The 24,011-nt window shown below is 48.0% G+C and overlaps 1 protein-coding gene across 1 annotated transcript in view; it reads right to left on the reverse strand.

Moving 5' to 3' along the window:
* Window positions 1-24,011, reverse strand: part of DCHS2 (dachsous cadherin-related 2) — a 238,094-nt gene that overhangs the window by 62,389 nt on the left and 151,694 nt on the right. The window contains exons 4-7 of the mRNA XM_024198243.3: window positions 23,769-24,005; window positions 20,391-21,407; window positions 18,765-18,952; window positions 17,843-17,942 (exon numbers count right to left, since the gene is read on the reverse strand). Of these exons, the coding sequence (XP_024054011.2) occupies window positions 17,843-17,942; window positions 18,765-18,952; window positions 20,391-21,407; window positions 23,769-24,005 (1,542 nt within the window). The remainder of the gene's footprint in view (window positions 1-17,842; window positions 17,943-18,764; window positions 18,953-20,390; window positions 21,408-23,768; window positions 24,006-24,011) is intronic.

A 24,011-nucleotide genomic window follows, 5' to 3' on the forward strand; every position in this document is an offset into this window, starting at 1 on the left:
TACACAAAATATCCATAAAGAGCTACATTTCCATAGAGAACCTGAGTATGAAGCTGTTTGTTCCCCCAATCTGCATATGCAAATTAGACAGATGCACACAAATTACCATTTATGCATTCAATTACCTTACTCCACCTGTATCTGCAAAATATTTGGTTCTGGATACTTTGAACATGCAATTTAAGAGACTATTGTGAAAACATGGCTTTGATTGTCAATATGTAGGAGATTTTTCCATTGTTCTTCAAGGTTATTTTAGAGTGAATATACATTTCTAAAGCCTCAATTAACCCCCTTTTGGTTTGATTCTTGTTTTTTATCGTACAGCATACCTGGGAAATTGCCAACCAAAGGACACAAGGTGAACAAGCAAATATATGTAATGGAACAATATTGTATTCTGCACTTTTTCACTTGATTTTCAGAAAATTAATGCTGCTATACAATTGTTTTCATATATAACCCTTGGTAAGGCTTGTGTTTAAGGCCTTAATAGCATGTGTCACAGCATACACAGCTACGCTCCATTATTCCAAGGAACATTTTATGTCAGAAAATTCCAGTGAAAGAGAAAGTTGAAGGAGACAGAAAAAATAGGACAAAAAAAAAAAAAAGAACTATAAGCATATGTTTATAACATTTGCTAGAAAGTATGTATTTTAAAGTAATTGACAATGAAAATTAAAGAGAATTTAAACTAATAATAAATAAATGTGCATGAATACAATATCCTTCGTGTTCTAACAAAATGAAGCTTACGTTAAATAACAACCTCCCCACCCAAGTAAAGTAGTTACAACATGAGCGAGCTCCTACGAGTATTCTCACTGACTTCAATGGTAGTCGAGGGTACTCAGCAGCTCTCAGAATCAGGCCTTATATTTGTTTTTCCTCTTTCAAGTAATGCTGTACAAATGGTGTGCAGTTATGGTGTGAAGTACCATCTAAGATTGGTGTCAGTCAATAAAACTACAGGAGGAGTTAACCTTGCTTACTTGATAAGAGAAAGAAAAATAAGCAACCAGTCAAAAGCAAGTTTTATGAATAAAGTACAGTAAAACTAGAACTGGTTGGGAAAACTTAGATGGAGCTATTTTCCATCAGAGAATGCAATTCTACTGAAAACAAAATGCTGCATGAAATTGTTTAGAAAAAAACAGGTTAGAAAAAACCCTCATTTTGAAATGATTTTTTGTTTAGAATTTTTTATTTAGTATTATATTATGTATTGTAATGTATTATACAATAAAAAGTCAAAATCTAAACAAAATGGTTCATTTTTGTAAATAAAAATGTTGTGATTGATCCAAAACAAATTTCGGAGGAATTTTCTTTCGGAGAATTTTGAAATTTTAAAGTTTCACTTAGATTTGGAATGAAGCCAAATTCTGAAATCTCAAAATCCTTAACAAAACAGAACTTCCATCCACCGCACAATTCTAAGTCAAACCTTTTCAATTTTATGAAGGTGGTATCCAATTAGCTGAATTTAAAAAAAAAATCTTTATTGATTTAATAAATTATAAAATCAGGATAACAAAAGACAAAAATACACATCTAGACCACACTTTAAAACTTCACACTTTTGATTTACTTAACATAGTTTTGGTATTGTTTCAGGATTCCATAAATATGAGGTAGAATAAGAAAACACCAAGGAGATGTTATCTAAACCAGAGATTTTTAGAGTTACCTCTGTACAAAAACAAATATATACAATGTAAATATATATGCACAACACACACAATGCAAACAATTCAAGTTACAACATACATGAAGTAATTGTCATTGTCATTTATCTAATGTTAATATACACTAATTCTATGTGCAACATTTCATAGAGATATATAAAATTCAAAACACCCAATTTAAACAGAAGTAATATTAATTCAATTTAACAGTGTGGCTTTTACAGCCTCAACTGCATTGAAGGTGGCTGTGGAGGTGCACTGTCTCAGCAGCAGTTGCCAATCACATGCTGGCTGTGGAGTACTCCGTCTTGTAAAATGCCTGCCCTGGTGCAAGGAGAATGTGCTCAGCAAATAATATACTCTCGCAGCATACAATGCCCCCAGCATTAGCCTTTAAAGTTGAAGGGGAAGAAGAGGGCCTGCTTTCCCAGCCATGCCCCCTTTTGAGGGCACAGTGCCTCAGGTCACACTAGCCCACCTCTCTCATGAATGCTTGAGGAGCAAAAACACCAGTGTTCTGGATACCTTTGAAGTGGGTGTGTGAGAGAAAGGAAAAAATTCCCTGTGCCCTCTACTACTCTGATGCACCAATGTAATCAGGACTTGAAAAAACGTACCCGACACCTGCTAGCCTGAGAAATAAGCCTACTCGCCAAGAGCCAAAAATAGCTGAGCAGCCACACCCCTCGTAATCAACACCCCCTCCCTTCAGTTAAAAGGAATACAATCATATAACATTTAGATACTTGGGCCTTCTAAACAGGGAAATTGATCAGAATAACCATTGAGGAATAAACGATTGTTGTCAATTGTGAGCACACTAATATTAATTCAGAATAAAGTGATTTTTATTCTGGAATACAGTGTCCACACCGGGAGGTATTCTGGAATTGCTATTCCTATTGTTAGTTAATGCTCTTGAGTGAACACTCCCTGCATTTGCCTGAGTTGGTGCTCCACAGGCAGTATGCATCTGGCAACTGCAGCTCAGTCAATGCACCTCAATATGTCCTGTTAATAAAGGGGAGGGGAGAACAAGGGAAATAGAGGGGGGGGGGGAATAAAGAAACTGAGGAGAGAGGAAGAAGTGGGGAAAGGAGAAAACCCTAGTCTCCTGGTGGTTGGGTCCCTACTCGCCTAGTGCTCCCCCCCGGCCAGTTCCCTGCTGGTGCCCTAGTATTCTATTCCACTGTGCTTCCCTCCCCTCTGCTGCCCAATCCACTCACTGTTCTGCTCGCTCTCTCATTTATCTGCTATTCTCCAATACTCAGGAAGCTCCTTAGCTCTTTCCCATACAAAGCAGCACATACTGCAAATCTGGATGAAGAGGAGGTGGAAGTGCTTGAGGTGTGCGATCATGAACTGCAGCAGACTGTTCCTCCAGCCATTAGAACATAGACATTCAGGGTGCTGCGTAGTTCATTTAGCTGTCTCAACTGGTTTTCAAGCCCTGCATCCCAAAGCTGTGACAATCTGTTTCTGAAAACCTAGCTATCATTAGCGACTAATCACAGAATGACACTAGAACTTTCTCAAATATAAGTGACCTCAATATGCAAATACTATTATTTTAATTATTTTCCTATGTGATTTCTAGAGGAACTGTATTCTATATAAAAGCCCCATTTAAGTTTCCACATATTTTGAAACCTGATCACTGGAGACGGTAAGTAATTCAGGAACTTTTGCCAACTTCAATTCACTCTGGTGAAGGAAGGCAAGGGTCTTGTCTTCACTGAGTGAGAGGGAGTCACTGGCATGGCCCTCCAATAGTGTGGATACCACAGGGTCCATGAAGTTTGTGAATCCCATCTCTACTAAGGTCTGGGCTCCTCCTTCCCCTAGAGAGCACGGTTTTGAGTTTTGATTTGTCTATGGGAGACAGCTGTGACCTTTGTCACCCTGCATGTCTCTGGCATGTAAACTCCTCTAGTTGTGGTAACTGCATATCTATCCTAAATCTAACAGTATGAGAACACTCCTAAATTTCATATCTTGGATGTTTTTGTGGAATTATTGTGAATGGAATTGCTTTAGGCAAAGAGTTGTAAAAGGCTGTATTTTCCAGTGCTACTGCGTGGTTTTAAGATGACAGGCGTATTTTATGAAGCAATGGAAATGTAAAGACAGGTGCACTTTTTCGAAATGCTACTGTATAATTAACAGGAGTAAACTAGTCCAGATAGATCAATTTTCAGTTACTGATGCCATAAAGATATAGGTTTTTGAGGATATGACTGTGTACAGATTACCAGTTATTCTATGAGTGATGACATAGGAGCAGAAAGGACAGTTACCTGTTCCATAACTGGCGTTCTTCGAGATGTGTTGCTCAGGTGTATTCCACAGTAGGTGTGCGTGCTCGCCACGTGCACAGGTGCCAGAAGATTTTCCCTTAGCAGTACCCGTACTGGGGGAGCGCCACTGCGATCCCTAGAGTGGCGCCTCTATACCGCGCTATAAGGGGAGCTGTGCACTCCCCCCACACTCGGTTCCTTCTTGCCGGACAACTCCGACAGAAGGGAAGGAGGGCAGGATGTGGAATACACCTGAGCAACACATCTCGAAGAATGCCAGTTACGGAACAGGTAACTGTCCTTTCTTCGAGTGATTGTTCATGTGTATTCCACAGTAGGTGATTCCAAGCTATCCTTGTTGGAGGTGGGTAGGAGTTCACGATAGACCGGGAAGGAGTACCGCCCTGCCGAACCCGGCGTCATCCCTAGACTGGGAGACGATCGTGTAATACAAAGTGAACGTGTGAACTGAGGCCCAAGTGGCCGCTCTACAAATGTCTTGGATAGGGACATGGGCTACGAAGGCAGCTGATGAAGCTGAGCCCTCGTTGAGTGTGCCCTAATGATTGGTGGCGGGGGAACCCTTGCCAGGTCATAACACGTGCATATACACGAGGTAATCCAGCGGGAAAGACACTGGGTGGAAATAGGTTGCCCCTTCACCCGCTCAGCCAAGGCAACAAAAAGCTGCGAGGATTTCCGGAATGGTTTGGTCAGATCCAAGTAAAATGTCAGCGCTCTACGTACATTGAGTGTGTGGAGGCGGCGTTCCTCGTTGGAGGAATGGGGCTTAGGACAGAGCATGGGGAGAAAGATGCTCTGATCCATATGGAAGGTGGAGACCACCTTCGGGAGGAATGCTGGGTGTGGGCAAAGCTGGACCTTATCCCTGTGGAAGACCATATAGGGGGGTTCCGAGGTCAAGGCCTGAGTTCCGAGACATGGCGGGCCGACGTGATTGCTACAAGGAAGACCACCTTCCATGAGAGGTGAGACCAGGAACACGTGGCCAGGGGTTCAAAGGGAGGACCCGTGAGTCGTGACAAAACCAGGTTCAGATCCCATTGTGGCACGGGGGGTCTAGCGTATGGGAATGAACAGTCAAGTCAGGAAGCAGGAGGTCATAGAGTGGGAGAAGACCGAGTGCCCTTGCACCGGCGGGTGGAAGGCCGATATGGCCGCCAGGTGTACCCTGACCGAGGCGGGTGCCAGACCTTGGGTCCTAAGGAACAGGAGGTAGTCCAGGATAAGCTGGAGAGGTGCGGAGGAGGGTGAGACTCCCCGCTCACTCGCCCACTTGGAGAACCTGGACCACTTCACCATGTATGTACGGCTTCCTGCTTTCCAGGAGGACCCGCCTTACCTGCTCCGAACACCTGCCCTCCTCCTCGTCTAGCCACTGAGCAACCACGCTGTCAGGTGGAGCGTGGCTAGATTGGGATGGAGGAGGCGGCCCCCATTCTGGGAGAGGAGGTCCGGGCGAAGCGGCAGCGTCCTCAGGGGGGCCGCCAAGAGGCGAAAGATGGTCCCGTACCAGTGTTGGCGGGCCCACGCTAGGGCTATGAGGATGACTCTCGCCTTGTCTGCTTTTACCTTTTGCAGGGCTTTGTCGATGAGGGGGAACGGTGGGAAAGCGTCAAGGAGCCGGCCCGACCACCGCAGGAGGAACGCATCGGAGATCGCACCCCTCCCCAACCCTCCCCTAGAGCAGAACCGGGGGCAATGCCGGTTCTGGCGGGTTGCAAAGAGGTCGACCTGGGGAACTCCCCACTCTCGGAAGAGCCTGTCAGCGACCTCCAGGTGGAGCAACCACTCGTACTGGGGGGAGAAGATCCTGCTGAGGCTATACAGAACTCCCATAGGCTCAGGGCTTCCCGGCAGAGGGCTAGGGAGCGAGTCCTGCCTTGCCTGTTGATGTAGTACATGGCGGCAGTGCTGTCCATGAGGACCCTGACCAGACTGCCACGAAAGGCCACGCACGCCAACCGTACTGCCTGAGCTCTTTGACATTTATGTGAAGGGACAAGTCCGGGATCAACCATGTCCCTTGGGTTTGCATGTTTCCTGCGTGGGCTCCCCAATCCAGGTCCGACACGTCGGTCATCAGGTCTACAGACAGGCTGGCATCCCGAAAGGGAACCCCTTGCAGCATATTGCTCGGGCAAGACTACCATTGAAGGGAAGCTAGTATCAGGGACGGAACCGTGAGAACCTTGTCCAGCCCGTCCCGGGCCTGAGAGAATTGGGAGGCTAGCCAGAGTTGGAGGGGCCTGATTCGGAGTCTGGCATGGCGGACCATGTACGTACATGCCGCCATGTGGCCCAGAATTCGAAGGCACGCTTTCGCCATTGTCACTGGGAAAGCCATGACCGAGGCGATGATATCTCTAAGGGCCTCGAACCTGTCTAGGGGGAGAGAGGCTGTTGCCCTCGAAGAGTCCAGCAGCGCCCCAATGAACTCTATGCGCTGAACTGGAACTAAGTTTGATTTGGTCTCGTTCACCACTAGGCCAAGACTGGCGCATGTCGAGAGGAGCAACTCCACGTGGGTCTTTACCTTGGAAAGCGAGTTGCCCTTCCCAGGTATGGGAAGATCTGTACCCCCTGCTGCCTGAGGTAGGCCGCAGGGGGTACAGCCATGAAAACCCTGGGTGCCGTGGATAGTCCAAACCGAAGGACCGCAAACTGGTAGTGGTCCAGCCCCACTAGAAAGTGGAGGAAGTGCCTGTGCCCCTCGAAAATATGGATGTGAAAGTATGCATCCTGGAGGTCCAGGGAAGCATAGCAGTCCCCCGGGTCCAGGGAGGGGATAATAGAGGCTAGGGACACCATGCGGAACTTGGAGCGGGCCAGAAAACTGTTTAGGCCCTGGAGGTCCAGGATGGGCCTGAGGCCCCCTTTGGCCTTCGGGATCAGGAAGTACCAGGAGTAGAACCCTTTGCCCTGGAATTCTACTGGTACTCTACTGGTATTCTACTGGAATTCTACTGGTACCGCCCCCAGGTGCAGTAAATGGTCCACCTCCTGCCCTAGGAGGTGAGCATGCTCCGGGTCCCCCGGGTCCAGCAGGGAGGGCGGGTGGTTTGGAGGGGGTGAGGTGAACTGCAACATGTAGCCCTTGGAAATGGTGCTGAGGACCCACTGGTCCGATGTTATACGGGACCACACCATGCGGAAGGCAGACAAACGGTTGCAGAACACAAACTTTAATAATTGGGGGGTTTTCCTGGCAACTGGCCCGGTGCCTCCCTGGCAAATAGTCAAAACTGCCTCTTGCCCTGTCTCTTGCTGTTAGAGGGCCCAGGCTGCGGGGTGGAGTGGGACTGTCGCTGAGACCGGCGTTTTTGGTCTCTCGGTCTCTTATACGGGGGCTCGTATTTGCTCCTCGCAGGTTGAGCCGATGGTTGCGGTTTGGCCTTGTCCTTAGCTGGAGGGACATAGAGGCCCAAGGTCTGCAAGGTGGTACGGGAATCCTTCATCCCATGCAGCCTGACATCCGTCTGGTCTGCGAAGAGCGCTTTCCCATCAAATGGGAGGTCTTGCATAAGGGATTGGGTCTCTGTCGACAGTCCAGACAGGAGGAGCCACGATGCCCTGTGCATGGAAATCGCTGAAGCCATCAAGCGGGCTGCAGTGTCGGCTGCATCCGACACAGCTTGCAGGGCCGCTTACACTGCTGCCGCCCCCTCTTCCACCAGGGCCTTAAAGTCCTTCCTGTCCTGGTCTGGGATGAGAGGCTCAAACTTAGGCAGAGACTCCCACAAGTTAAAGTCTTATCTGCTCAGCAAGGCCTGATGGTTGGCTACTCTGAGTTGGAAACTTGCAGAGGAATAAATTTTTCTACCAAAGGAGTCCAGTTGTCTGGCGTCCTTATTTTTGGAGGTAGGCGCAGGCTGGCCTTGTCGCTCTCTGTGGTTTACCGACTCTACCACAAGCGAGTTAGGTGCCGGGTGGGAATAGAGGTACTCATGGTCCTTGGCAGGCACAAAGTACTTCCTTTCAGCCTTCTTGGAGACTGGGGCCAAGAGTGGGAAGTTTGCCACAGGGTGTTGGAAATGTTGGCTACACCCTGGTGCAGGGGAAGAGCCACGCAGCCCAGTGCCAAAGGGGACAACACGTTAAAGAGGGAATCGGAAGGGCCCTCAATTTCCTCGGCCTGCAGCTGGAGGCTGGATGCCACCCGCTTTAGTAGGTCTTGGTGCGCCTTAAAGTCCTCCTGAGGGATTGATGGTGGGGGCGCCATTATGGTGTCGTCTGCTGCTGGGGAAAGGGCCGACACGGAGCCGTGAGCCTCGGCCAGTACCGGCGGGTCGAGCCCCAGATCAGAGTCCAGGCGCAGGTCCGCCGACTCATGGCCCGCCGATCTGTCTCTTAGATGGCCGGACGAGGCTGATGCGGCCTGAGACGCTCCGGCGACCAAGCGGGCCCCCGTCTGGGCGGCCATCGGCGGCCACGGTGCCCACTGGCACCACTGTCCCTACCATGGGGCCCCTTGCCATTGACCCGGCTGAGGGCCCGGTGGCGGTAGTTGCCCCAGCTGCGCTGCGTGGGCCGGGGATGGGCGGTTGGGTCCCGAGGCCGAGGTCACCGTCGAGCGCACAGTCTCACGGGAACAGTATGAGTGGCGGTGCCTGCGATGTCACCTCCCTCGGGACCTGGACCTCGACGTTAAGGACCGGTACCCGCCTGAAGTGCTACTTCGGTACCCATGACGGTGGCGGGAGCTCTGGTGCCCAGGTGCCGAGTCATCGTAAGGGGAATCCTGAGCGTGACGTCTAGTTGAGCGGGAACTGGAACGAGAACGACGACATCTATCCCGTCGAGAACAGCTGCGGTAGTCGTGTCGTGAAGGGAAACATTCCCGGCGCCTCTCTATATGCCTGTGCTTGCTGGCAGGCGACGTAGAGGGTCCCCGAGACTCCCGTGCGGGTGGTGACCGGGATGGCCTGGTCGGCATCGAGGGAGGGCGCGAGCTGCCGGATGATTGGTCGCTGCGTGCCGAACGGTGCGGTGAGTGGCCCTCGGAGCGGGAACTGCGACCCGCAGGAGAGGTCTGATGGGCACCCAATGTGGACTTGTCCTGAGACCAGGGAGCCGTCACCGGCTGCGCGCCTGGAACCAGCAGACTCATGATGTCTTTCACAGCCTGCATCGCCTCCGGCGTTGATGGCATTCGCACTGGCGGAAATGTGCGGGCAGACGGCGCCGGGCTGCTCCACTCAACACGAGTCGGAGGCCTTGAGCCTGAGGGGGGACCATGGTTCTGCCCAACGTGGGACCAGTCTCCCCTCTTTCCTTGTCTTGGTGCCGCTGCAAAGTAGGGCCCTTTCCCTGTTTCTTGGAGGGGAAGGGGTGCTGGCTGGTAGAGGGGGCCTCGCTACGCACCGACGATGCGGCAGTGGGTGCCGAGTCCGCCCGGCGTGCCGGAGTTGGGGCCAATGCCGATTCCATCAGGAGAGCATGGAGTTTAATGTCTCTCTCCTTCTTGGTCCGCGGCTTGAATGACCTGCAGATCTTACAACGTTCGCTGATGTGAGTCTCACCCAAGCAGGGGAGACACTCAGTGTGCAGTTCATTCCTAGGCATAGAATGGCGACAGGAGTCGCACGACTTGAAGCCTGGGGTATGGGGCATGCCCCGAGCCCACTCTAACAACTGAAGTAACAATTCTACGAAAGGTACCACTAAAGTTGAGTAGAAAGGCTGCAGCAGAGCTGGAGCACAAAGTTCCGACTATCTTCACTAGCGGCAAGAAGGAACTGAGGGTGGGTGGAGTGCGCAGTTCCCCTTTTAGCGCGGTGTAGCCAATGGGGGAAACCTCTGTGATACTGAAGGGAAGGTGGGGCTATACAGAGGGACAGCCACCTATACAGACTGGCCTTTACTTTGATAGACTTGGTCCACATGGTTGGGAGGCTCTGACTGCCACCTGCTCTGCAGCCCTCTAACTCTCTACTGCACTAGAAGGGACAATTTCTTGACAACTCTATAGTTCAACATACAGGAGTTTTCAGTCCCTTTTGGTCCTCTCTCCAGGAGGTGGCGATCTGGATCTATATTTTTAGGAGTATATCTGGGTTCTTAGCACCTTGTAATTTTTGCATAATAGCAAATAAAGATATTATTTCAGAGAAATAGATGCAATTAAAACAGACCTTCAGATTAATAAAAACTGTTGATTCTTATTACACAAATACATTACAACTGCAATATTTTCAATCCAGCTGTAAAAAATTAATTTAAAAAAGTGTCTGTTGGTGGGAGAGAGCAGATTTAACATCTGGGGCCTTATGGAGATTAGGGTGTTTTCCTCCTACAAAGGCAAATACACCTCTACCTCAATATAACGCTGTCCTCAGGAGCAAAAAAATCTTACCGTGTTATAGATGAAACCGCGTTATATTGAACTTGCTTTGATCCGCCGGAGTGCACAGCCCCGCCCCCCCGGAGCACTGCTTTACCACGTTATATCCGAATTCGTGTTATATTGGGTCGTGTTATATCGAGGTAGAGGTGTATAGTGCGAAGATACTGGGGAATATAGCTCATAATAATAAGTAACCTCTGCCTTGCCATGAAGGGATTACTGCCTCCCTTTCTCCTTAAGAGTGAGAGATAATTTAGTTTTATGATACTTTAGTTTTGGTTCTTTACTCTGAAGTGACAAATAATATTGACAAGTATAAACTGACTGAGGCATGGATTTGAGCTCTAGTTAAGCAAAGATGACAGATCAGAAACTGTAGAACTCAGATGGAAACATCAGAGCTGTTTTCTTGCATAGCCTGTTTTAAATCAAATGGTATGTTTTATGTGTCAATTATTACAGATTTAAAATATTAAGCATGAAAGACATTGACTCCATAAATCCTGTGAAACAAAGCAGAGTATAAAAAATAATGTTATGGCATTCTAATGTGAACGCCTTACTGACAGTTTTTCAGAAATAAAGTTTTATTCTTAACACGTTTTGCAGTCTTGAACAAATAATGTGGTATAGCCAAGGGAACTGCCATATTTTTCTCATTGTTTAGATGCTCTCTTCTTATTTTATGTCTGACACAGACAGACAAGAACACATCTCTATCTCTGATTAGAACTAATGGCTCAATCTTTCTCCTGTTGAAGTCTGACTCTAGGAGAGCTTTGTCATTGATTTCACTGGAATAAGAATCAGGTCCTAAGGCATATTCCATCTCCTATGTGTAGGAGTTCTTTTATGTTGCCAAACAGTATCAGGCAAACATATTGCCAAACAAAGGGTAAAAACTGAGCTAAAAACCACAAGCCTCATTGTTTGCTCAGATTATCTTTTGATAATAAATCAATGGTACGCCCACATCTTGAATACTGCATGCAAATGTGGTCGCCCCATCTCAAAAAAGATATTTGGAATTGGAAAAGATTCAGAAAGATTCAGAAAAGGGCAACAAAAATGTTTAGGGGTATGGAACGACTTCCATATGACGAGTGATTAATAAGACTGGGACTTTTCACTTTGGAAAAGAGACCATTAAGGGGAGATATGATTGAGGTCTACAAAATCATGACTGGTATGGAGAAAGTAAATAAGGAGGTATTATTTACTCCTTCTCATAACACAAGAAAAAACAGTTACCTTTCCCGTAACTGGTGTTCTTCGAGATGTGTTGCTCATGTCCATTCCATGTGCACCAGTGCTGGATGTTTTTCCCCTAGCAGTACCCATAGGGGAGAGCCCCTAGCGACCCCTGGAGTGGCGCCACCATGGTGCGGTATAAGGGCCACTGCACGCTCCCTCTACCCTCAGTTCCTTCTTGCCAGACAACTCCAACAGTGGGGAAGGAGAGCGGGATGTGGAATGGACACTAGCAACACATCTCGAAGAACACCAGTTATGGAAAAGGTAACTGTCTTTTCTTCTTCAAGTGATTGCTTGTGTGCATTCCACAGTAGGTGATTCCAAGCTATATCTGTTGGAAGTGGGTAGAAGTTCACAGACACTCAGTATGGAGCACTGCCCTGCCGAACCCAGCATCCTCCCTGGTCTGGGAGACGATCGCATAATGCTAGGTGAACATGTGGACCAATGACCAAGTAGCAGCACTACAAATGTCCTGAATAGGGATGTGAGCCAGAAAGGCGGCCGACGAGGCTTGCGTCCTTCTCGAGTGCGCTCTCACAATCGGTGGCAGGGGAACTCCTGCCAGGTCATAACAAGTACAGATACATGAAGTGACGCAGCTGGAGAGCTGCTGAGTGGAGATCGGCCAACCCTTCATGCGTTCAGCCATGGCAATGAACAGCTGTGAAGACTTCCTGAACGGTTTTGTTCATTCCAGGTAAAAAGCCAGTGCCTGTCTCACATCTAGCATGTGGAGATGGCGCTCCTCACTGGACGCATGCGGCTTGGGACAGAGCACCGGAAGGAAAATGTCCTGGCTCATATGATAGGCGGAGACCACCTTGGGGAGGAACGAAGGGTGTGGGCAGAGCTGGACCTTATCTTTATGAAATACCATATACAGGGGTTCGGAAATCAAGGCCCGGAGCTGCGAGACCCTCCTAGCAGACGCGATTGTCACAAGAAAGGCTACTTTCCAAGAAAGGTGGGACCAGGAGCATGTGGCAAACAGCTCAAATGGAGGCCCTGTCAGCCTGGCCAGAACGAAATTCAGGTCCCACTGTGGAACCGGGGCCTAACGTAAGGAAATCCAAGTCCTTAAGGAATCGACCGGTCATGGCATGAGAAAATACTGTGTGGCCCTGGACGGGTGGGTGGAAGGCCAATATGGCTGCCAGATGCATTTTGACGGACGAGGGCACTAGGCCTTGGGCTCTGAGATGAAGGAGGTAATCCAGTATAAGCTGGAGTGGGGCAGCCACTGGTGAGATGCCGTGATCGGCAGCCCACCTAGAGAACCTTGACCATTTTGCCAGGTAAGCCTGACACGTGGAGGGCCTCCTGCTTTCCAGGAGGACTCGCTGGATGCCCTCCGAGCAGGTCCTTTCCTCTTGGCCTAACCATTGAGCAACCACGCTGTGAGGTGGAGAGCTGCAAGGTTGGGGTGGAGGAGGCAACCTTGGTCCTGAGAGAGAAGGTCTGGGCGGGGGGAGGGGGCAATGGAAAGGTTCATAAGAGTCCCGTACCAGTGTTGTCTGGGCCCTGCTGGGGCAATAATGAGGACGCGAGCCTTGTCCGTCTTGATTTTTTCCAGGACCTTGCTGATCAGCAGAATTGGGGGAAAAGCATATAGCAGCTGACCCAACCAGGACAGAAGGAAGGCATCGGAAATCACGCCCTTGCCCAGGCCCCTCCTGGAGCAGAACCGGGGGCACCAGCGGTTCTGCCTGGTCATGAAGAGGTCCACCTGGGGAGTGCCCTACGTTCGGAAGATCATGTGAGCCGCCTCCGGGTGTAGCAACCACTCGTGCTGGGAGGAGAAGTCCTGGCTCAGGTGATCCCTTGAGAGTTCTGGATGCCTGGAAAGTGGTGGGCTTCCAAGTTGATATTGTGGGTGATGCAGAAAGTCCCACAGTCGGAGGGCTTCCTGGCAGAGGGCTGAGGAATGGGCCCTGCCTTGCCTGTTGATGTAGAACATCAGAGTTCTCACGTGTTGTCCGTGAGAACTCTGACTACTCTGCCCGTAAGGCACGGGCGAAAGGCCACGCAAGCAGACGGACCGCTCAGAGTTCTTTGACGTTTATGTGTAGACCTAGTTCCTGTTCGGACCACAGGCCTTGCGTCTGGAGGTTTCCCACATGGGCTCCAAGTCCAATGCATCGGACACCAGCTCTATAGCTGGGGAGCAGCTCCTGAACGGAGCATGTTCTCCGGGGTGGACCACCAAAGGAGGGAGGTTAGTACGGACTTGGGCACGGTGAAGACTTTGTCCAACCTGTCTCTGGACTGGGAGAACGTCGAGGTCAGCCAGAGCTGAAGGGGCCGCCTCCTGAGTCTGGCATGGCGTACCACGTACATGCATGCTGCCATGCGACCCAGGAGTTGGAGGCACGCCCTGGCAGTTGTCATGGGAAACCTCGTAATCGCCCTGATGAGATCCCTCAAGGTTTCAAACCTGTCCGGCAGGAGGGAAGCTCTGGCCAATGTAGCATTGAGAATCGCGCCAATGAACTCTATTAGTTGTACTGGTACCAATGTGGATTTGTTGTTGTTTACCAGCAGCCCCAGTGTGGTACATGTGTACAGGATGAGTGTTATGTGGTCCTGTACCTGTGATCTGGAGCTGCCTTTGATCAGCTACAGGTAGGGGAAGATCTGGACCCCCCCGCCCTGATGCCTGAGGTAGGCCACCACCACAGACATAGACTTTGTGAAGACTGTGGGTGCCATCGAGAGGCCAAACAGGAGGACGGTGAACTGGCAGTGTTCCTGTCCTACCGTGAAGCAGAGGAAACGCCTGTGGCCCTCGAATATGTGATTGTGGAAGTACACGTCCTGGAGATGGAGGGTGGCGTACCAGTCTCTGGGATCCAGGGAGGGAATGACGGAGGCCAGGGAGACCATGTGAAACTTGAGTTTTACCATGTACTGGTTTAGGCCTTGCAGGTCCAGAATGGGCCTGAGGCCCCCTTTGGCCTTCGGGATAAGGAAATAGCGGGAGTAGTTGTATCTGAACTCAGCAGGCACCACCTCCATCGCTCCCAGGTGAAGGAGCCGCCTCACCTCTTGCGCGAGTAGGCTTTCGTGAGAGGGGTCCCTGAAGAGGGACGGGGAGGGAGGGTGGGTAGGTGGGTTAGAGACTAATTGGAGGGTATAGCCCCAGGAGATGGTGTTGAGGACCCATCAGTCCGAGGAAAGTACAGAGATGGTTGGAGAAGGGTAGGTTGGGTGGATCCCTGGTGCAGACTGGTAAGTCGTCCCTGGGCATCCCATCAAAATTGGCGCTTACCCGCCTGCTTGCCCTTAGAGGGGACAGGCTGGGGGACAGGCCAAGACTGCCGCTGTGGACGCTTCTTATAATCTCTGGATTTTTTATAAGAAGGTTTGTATCAGGAGTGGGTGGCTTGGCTGGGGGCCTGCTGAAGCTTGAACTTGGTCCTGGCCGGGGCCAGGACATAGAGACCAAGAGTCTTTAAGGTCGTGCGAGAGTCCTTGAGACTGTGAAATTTCACGTCTGTTTGCTTCACAAACAGGGCCTTGCCATCGAAGAGGAGGTCCTGCAAAGAGCTCTGTGCCTCGCTGGAAACCCGGACAAGAGGAGCCACAACGCCCTCCGCATAGACACCGCAGAGGCCATAGTTCTTGCTGCCGTGTCTGCTGTGTCCGAGGCTGCCTGAAGGGCTGCTCTGGCAGCAGCAGTGCCCTCCTCCACAAGGCCTTATACTCCTATCACGCTCCTGGAGGGAGTCTATAAACTTTGGCATTGAACCCCACAAGTTAAAATCATATCTGCCCAGCAGAGCTTGGTGGTTTGACACCCTCAGCTGAAAGCTTGAAGAAGAATAAAGTTTTCTACCAAATAAGTCCAGCCTCCTCGAGTCCTTATTCTTAGGGGTGGGAGTGGGCTGGCCCTGACGTTCCTTGTGGTTGACCGCCTCGACCACCAGGGAGTTGGGGGCGGGGTGAATATAGACATATTCATGCCCCTTGGTGGGCATGAAACACTTCCGCTCTGTCCTCTTACATATGGGGGGCAAGGAAGACGGGGTCTGCCACAGGGCAGTGGAGATTTGCCACCCCTTCATGGAGAGGGAGAGCCACCCTGGCCGGCACTATGACTGAGAGGACATCAAAGAGGGAGTCCTAAGGCTCCTCCACCTCTTCAGCCTGTAAACTGAGGCTTGAAGCCACCATTTTCAGGAGCTCTTGGTGGTCTTTTGTGTCCTCCTGGGAAACAGGAGGAGGCGGCGCCATGATGGCCTCATCAGAGGAAGATGAGGATGGAGGGGTGGCGCTCTGCGTCCCCACTGGTGCCGCAGTTCCCAGCACTTGGTCCCCTTCTGAGCACAGGGCTGGGGAAGAGTGCCTTACCCTTTCCTGGGGGGTTCAGAGAGGGAGGCCGACGGTCTGTCTGAGGCCCCGGCTACCGAGCAGGCCACCACTGGCGGCTGCATCGGGGCCCATGGGGTCCACTGGTACCAGGGCACTGGCCAGGGAGTCTGGTGCCACTGCATTTGCTGTGGCACTGTTGGGGCGGGCTGCCCCGCCGGACTTGTCTGGTCCGCTGACTGCTGGCTCCGAGGGGAGGCTGGGCTGGTATACGAATGACTGCTATCCCAGGATGGGGATGAGTAGTGACGTCGTGAGTGGTGCCGGGCTTGAGACCTTGAGTCCGGTGTAGAGGAGCAGGAGTACCGTCTGTACCAGCTGCTCTGCGAACGGCTCCATCGGGCAGATCCACGATGGCTAGTTGCCGGCGATCTACGCCTAGGGATGCGGGAGCGGTGCCGTGACGGGGACCTTGACCAGGGCAAAGAGTGTGAGTGGCACCCGTACCGTGAGGGGCTACAGTGGCTTCTCGGAGTCGGCGACCTCCGGTGCCGTCGGTCCCAGTCCTGATGGGGCATGCTCTGACCTTGAGGCCTGCGCTCCCTCGATGCGGAGCAGTGCCTCAATTCCTAGCTGATAGCACCCAGCCAGACAATCGGATGGGGGTCAACAGGGACTGGTGCGGGCTGTGAGCGGGGTGGTCACTCTTCGGAGAACAGCGTCGGGAACCTTCCCTCGACCGCGAACGGTACTGCCTGGGTGGCGACTGTGGCAGTCCGAGTGCTGGCTTGCCTGTGGACCGGGGAGCTGCTGGGGTCGGTGCAGCCGATAACAGGAGAGACATTATGTCTCGAGCCGCCTGCAGGGCCTCCAGCGTGGAGGGCACCCGTATGTGGCCACTGGCATCCGGGGAGGTCAGCTCGGAGTGGGCTTAAAGCCTTCCGGCACCGGTGCACGTGGTGAGCACGCACACCTACTGTGGAATGCACATGAGCAATCACTCGAAGAACAACTAGGGGTCACCAAATGAAATTAATAGGCAACAGGTTTAAAACAAACAAAAGTAAGTATTTTTTCACACAATGCACAGTCGGTCTGTGGAACTCTTTGCCAGAGGATGTTGTGAAGGCCAAGTCTATAACAGGGTTCAAAAAATAACTAGATAAATTCATGGAGGATAGGTCCATCAATGGCTATTAGTCAGGATGGGCAGGGATGGTGTCCCTAGCCTCTGTTTGCCAGAAGCTGGGAATGCGTGACCAGGGATGGATCATTTGATGATACCTGTTCTATTAATTCTATCTGGGGCACCTGGCATTGACCGTTGTCGGAAGACAGGATACTGGGCTAGATGGACCTTTGGTCTGACCCAATATGGCTGCTCTTATGTTTTTATGATGCCTGTATCAGATTGTCGTGAACTGTTCCTATAGCACGAAAATTTTCAGTTGATCATGGAAAGGGGAGATCATTTTTCCATTGAGATGTTAAACAGTTGCTCATAATGATAAACTCTGTACCGTATGTGCTATTGGATGATTATGGTCCTAATCTTGGGGAAGCTGCTGTTTTTAACTGAAGATTCTGTGACTTGCCAGAGGAGCAAGTAAACCCCTGTGAAGAGGCAGAGGGTGATGGGAAGAAGCTAGCTGCTCATGCCTCCACAAATATTTTGGTATGTCCTATTTGTCATATGGTACCCGGATTACTACTTACACTGAGGCCTCTACTACGGCAGTGTAAAGGGAGCTCAAAAGTGGTTGTAAACCTTAGTCTGACTTCAAAGCCCCTTGTCACTGCCAGAGTTATGTAATTGAGCCTCAGTGTAAACAGGAACCAGACTTTGTATGTTTCGTGGCTCCCTTAGACCTATCATTATTTTAATACACTTTCTATTGGGCAAAACAATTATAAAGTCTTACCTGACAATATTGAATATAACACTACACCATTGTTTCCAAAATCAAGGTCTTTTGCAAACACAGTGGTGACAAGTGTACCTTCTGGCTGTCCTTCCAAAACCTGCCATCAAACAATATGTTTACAAGAGCACTTTACATATTATAAAGGATATTGATGCATCATAATTGAATTCATACACCACAAAACAGTTAATTTCAGTACTTATATACTAGGAGCACTTTCCATTCTAGAAATGGCTACAGTCAATGCAAATAAACTACATTTCAGAGATACTGCTAAATTAATACATTTCTAGCAAATCTCCAGTAAAGTTCATTTGTCTGCATGTCTTTTCTCTACAGAAATCATTAATCTCTCCTGTTGCTGAGGTCATAATTAAACCTGAGATGCAAATTTAAAGAAAATATCAGTATAATCTTCATCTCCTAATAGTCCTGAAACAGTTCAATTCCAACTGTTCATACATTCACATTGCCCATATTATACATGAAGCCAAATCCTGAATGCCTTACCTAATTTTTGCCCTATGATATTTAATACCATAATAAAAAAGCAACTCATACATTAGAAGTAATTTTCTTTAAAAAGTTGTTTATTTGATACTTACCTTAAAATGTCAGGCTGTTAATTGAATCTGAATATGCTGTTCATTAGGTCATGCTAGGGGAAACAGGCAATGTAACTTTCACATGAAATAAAAGACATGTCTTACTGAGAGAATACACTTGATTTAACAATGTTCATGTAGCATTCAGAGCACATGTATTTCATTAAACACAACACTCTGTTGTGTGTGAATTGAGCTTTGGAAGGAAGTCTCATTTACAATTCAAGCTTTTTGCCACAAGATGGTGCTCAAAACAAATCCTGTACTACTATGATTGACCAGATTAGAAAGTCACTGAAACAGGTTCTACAAACCTTGAGGGTTACTTCTTTTCCAGATGGAATCTGAGGGAAGTAAGGCTGATTATCATTGAGGTCAGCAACTAAGATATATGCAGTTGTTGTGGCATTATGCCGGGGGTCACCATGGTCAGTTACTAGTACGATCAACTGGTGGTGACTTTGTTGCTCGTGATCTAATGCAACCCAGTTTATAATTTCACCTGTTGGACAAAAAAAAAAAAAAAAAAGGGGGTGGGGGGAAAGGCACTGTATTAGTGTATTCACTGTATTAGTGAAATCTTAATAGACTGTATAAAATTCATAGAAATATACACTGCAGAGTTTAAACTAACCGCTTGTGTCATTTGATATGCCTACTACAGTATATAGAGTACTATCCCAGTTTACTAAACTTCATTCCACTGAAACGCCTAGTTAATCAAAGTTTACTTATATACCCCTGAGTCAGACTACACTCTTCACTGCACTCTGGCTCCCACAAACTTGCACAATAAAACAACATCAGACAACTGTGCAGGCTGGCTATTTTAAAGGAGAAATCTGGCCCTCTCTTCATTGTATTCCAGATTGGAGAACCTAAAGTGCAGACTTTAACTGCTGACCTTATCTTCTCTGTGCTTCGGGGTTAGGAAACTCAGCACAGACTCTCTCTGATGACCAGCAAACCTAATCTTCACCATACTCTCAGGCTTGAGATCCCAGTGGTCAAATTTAATACAAGCTTCCGGACAGCTGCTCAACTGCGCTCACATTTATCTGAGGATTTTGAGTGTCCCCCTGTTTTTCAGATAGATGGAGTTATATTATACATTTTAAGACCTTCTCTGTTACTTGTCTCCCTCTCTCTGTTTACCTTTAAACTTTTATAAGCTTATTATACAAGACTTTACTTTGAAACAGTAGTTTTATTTTGAGATGTCACATTTCCAAAGTATCTAGAAGGGCCCTTTGACCCCTGGGTATACACCATTTTACGGGTTGGAATCTCACATTGCAGATCTGTGTTGCCAAAGCAATCTCTTGCTAGTCAGCATATTCACAGTACCCGTGTATCTTAAAGGCTTCCCTTCTGCATGACTTTCAGTATTTTATTCTACACTGCTAAAACATACTGGAGATAATGGTTATCAGTGAGAGCATTCTGGGTTTCATTTTACAGTGCATAACTTTTCTGAGAATTTTCTTTTTGCAACACTACTGATATATTCAATTCACGGTTTTAAACTATAACTATTCAAGATTTTCACAAATGTGCTCCCTTTAAAATGTCACTATTCCTTTCATTCTTGTTTATCGCTGATCATTTCTTTTCAACCTTACTTGACCACTAGACAATTAGGAATTTTTCATATGATTTACTGAAGCTATTATTTAATACTCCCGAATTTTCTAAGATCAAACACAAACTCATGAGTGAGTAAGCAAAGAAAAGCCATGACTGAGTTGAGTGAAAAAACAACCCCTCTAGGTTATCCTATTTTTCATTGATTATTCCATCCCAACTTTTTGCATATTATGCATATTCCCACCCAAGAGAGACATGACAGTTCCTGGACTTCACACATTACATTAATTCCTTTAGAGGAAGACTTCTTTCTAAAAGAAATAATGGGGAGATTACAACTCATAACATGCTACCTGTGTTGGAATTAATCTTGAAAAACTTTCCATCTGACAAAAGGAAATAGGAAAGCTGTCCATTTCTTCCTGAGTCTCTGTCAACTGCTGTGATGGTACCAACCACACCTTGGGGAACTGGACTTTCCTCAATTTCAAAAAAATAAAGATCACGCATGAACATTGGGGAATTGTCATTTTCATCCAGGACATTAACAATTACTGATGTACTCGCATTTTGCCCTGAGCTGTCCTCTGGGCTGCTGACAAAGGCTCTAAAATTGTACATCTGTGTAAATTCATAGTTCAGATACTTCCGGAGATAAATCCAGCCAGTGACAGGGTCAATTCCAAATGCAGCAGAATCTGTGCTAGGCTCCAGGGAGTACACCATCTGTGAGGCAGTGTGCTGTGGAACTTGTGTGTGGGCTTGTACTTGCAGAATTTTGGCATCCAGTGAAGAAGTCTCACTGACTTCCACTTGATACACCAAGTTTTCAAAAGTCAAGGTGGTGCCCATCTTTTGCTCTTCAACAATCACTGTCAGCATTAGCAGAGAACTCAGTGGAGGAGTTCCGTGATCTTCAGCTGTTATGTGGAGAGCGTATTCATGCTGCTTATCTGTGAACAGAGTCCTGGTGAGATATACCACCCCAAGGCTTGGATCAATGGTAAATGCATTTGACTGCCTGTTTGCAATAGTATATTTGATTACCGAATTTAGCCCACTGTCTTTATCTTCTGCATGAGCAATGTACAGAGCTGTGCCAGGCACTGTACTATAAGATATAGTTATCTTATCAGATTCTGTAAGAAATACTGGAGGATTGTCATTGACATCAATCACAGATATATTGACCTGGGTGCTACTGTAGACAGGGGAGCTGCCCAACTGTGACTGGACAGTAAGGACAATGAGAGACTGAGTTTCATGGTCCAGCTGCTTTTTGGTGAGAATGATACCAAACTGAGGGTCAATAGAGAATCTTCCATAAGGATCACCAGAGGAAATTGTGTAAGAGATCACTTCGAAAGTATCTACAAGTGGGAACAAAAACAACCAATGTAAAAAAATAAGCAACTGATAATATGAGTGCTTAATACAATACACTACAGAACATCTGTGAAGAATATGCTGCAATGTTGTTAGAATCAGCTGAAAAAATGTAATCCCCTTTACAGATGTTTTTCTTTCCTGAGCTCTTTATGTTTCCTTGCTCATGTCCCTGGAGCCCTTCAATAAAATGAATACTATACAAGCTGCATCTGACTGCATCTATTTTGTCCATTTATGAGATGTTTGATTTTCACCTCCCTGGTATGATAAACCTTTATAGAGAAAATGCCATTGCTTACTCATTTTCTTCCCATTATATAAAATATAGTGAAAACCTCCAATAATTATGTCATTTTTAACAGAACAATATCACTATAAGCCTAGATTCAGTATAGCCAGAACTGAAAAACATGGCAATACATTAAAAGAATTGCATTTCATTGAGTTTTTCTCTAAATGCACTTTTGCTACGTCCAAGTTGTTAAATATTCCACTGCAGCGTAATATTCTTTCCCATCCTTTTCCACAGGACCATAGTACATTAGCAGAGCCACTCCCTGGCAGGGGCGGCTCTATGTATTTTGCCACCCCAAGTACGGCAGTCAGGCGGCTTTCGGCGGCGCGCCTGCAGGAGGTCCGCTGGTACCGCGGCTTTGGCGTACCTGCCGCCGAATTACCGCTGCAGCCGCGGGACCGGCGGATCTCCCACAGGCATGCCGCCGAAGGCTCCCTGACTGCCGCTCCCACAGCGACCGGCAGGCCGCCCCAGGCACGCGCTTGGTGCGCTGGTGCCTGGAGCCGCCCCTGCTCCCTGGGCACTACTGTAGCCCTGGCAGGACACCTGCGGCCAATGCACTGTCCTTCCATGGGGGAGAAAGGCGGTGGATTGATGTACTCACAAATCTATACAAAGCCCTTGCCCCTGCTTTCTTATATGTAGAACTCCATCACCAACATGGTATTTGGATTCCTTTTGCAAGATTCCCAAATCCTGCCTCCACAATGTTCTGCAGAAGAGCCACACCAGAGGTGCCCAGTTAGGGTCTTCTGCAGCTATAAAGAATGTAGCAGGATTTGAGCCTTTTCCTCTAAGAAAATAAAGAATAAAATTGATTTAGAAAAACATTATAAGATCACCAGGATTTCTCCATTTAATTTGGGAAAACATTTTTTAAGGCAGCAAGTTGTCTAGATTCCCTCAAAGAGTTGCACCTTACTATTACGGGGGGGGGGATAGCTCAGTGGTTTGAGCATTGGACTGCTAAACCCAGGGTTGTCAGTTCAATCCTTGAGGGGGCCATTTAGGGAACTGGGGTAAAAATCTGTCTGGGGATTGGTCCTGCTTTGTGCAGGGGGTTGGACTAGATGACCTCCTGAGGTCCCTTCCAACCCTGCTATTCTATGATTCTATGCTCTAATACAGGGATTTGCTAATTTCTTCAGTGTGGACCAAACGTTAACAAAGATTGCCACATGGCCACCTCCCTGCACATGCATGATCGCACCCACCTGTGATATAACAACATCCAGACTGTAACTACAGCAATTGCTTACAAGGAAAAGCAATATTACAAAAGTATTTAATGTATTTTAGCTGTCTTTTAGTGCTAGTTAACAACTGGAAATAATGAGGTGGAAAGCAGTACCCCATGTGACCTACCAGCTCACCACAGACCACCAAGAAGTGCTTCATGGATCACAATTTGGGAATCTATGTTCTAAAGGGGATCCAGTTGTAAATTTAAGCATACTTGTTGTATATAGTATTGTAATGGTGAACTGTTCTTTTTACGGCCCGGTTATCCCTGTTCTGGAGAGAAGCCCGGCAGGCAGGTGCTAGGAATCATCTGACCCAACTGGCCAGCATCAGCTGACTGGGTCTGATGATTACCAGGCAGGGATATAGATGAGGGTCTCAATTCTCAGAGGGAACCTCCAGGATAGAGTTGGGAAAGCATTCTTGTAACTACAGTGGAGGACTACGAGGGGGTGAGAGGCTCTGCAAACTCACCTATGCTGGGTGGAGGCCCTGACTACTAAGATGCCAAAGGGTCCCACAGACTATGTTAGAAACAGGACTATTACTTTGCGTTCTCACTCAACATTTCCTTTTTCGTGTGTTGGACAATACACAGATCACTGAGGCAAGGACTAAGAACTGATCTGGGTGTGGCTGATCATTTTCCACAGGCGGATGATTGAGTCCACCAGCCTACAAGCATGTTTGACATATTAAAAAAATAATGAGTTAAAAAAGAGAGATCGTTTTCATATGTTTCTGTACCAGTTACAATTAGAACATTTTGCAATCTGTCTGAATGCAATCTAAGTGGAGAACTTACTTAAAGGCTCCCTTGCTTTTACAGTTCCAACAGGGCTGCCTTCAGGGACATCTTCAGGAACAGAAAAGGTATATCGTGACCTCTCAAATATAGCTGGTGCCAAAGTGGTCTGGAGGATGTTTACTGTGACAGATGCATTAACAACAGAGGTAAGGCCACCACCATCCCGTGCAGAAACAGTCAAGAACATCATAGTATAATCCAAATGACTGAGAGCTGATATCAAGTAAATAATTCCTGAAA

Source organism: Terrapene carolina, unplaced genomic scaffold (genome assembly GCF_002925995.2).
Source record: "Terrapene carolina triunguis isolate 2854851 unplaced genomic scaffold, T_m_triunguis-2.0 Scaffold66, whole genome shotgun sequence".
NCBI lineage: Eukaryota > Metazoa > Chordata > Testudines > Emydidae > Terrapene > Terrapene triunguis.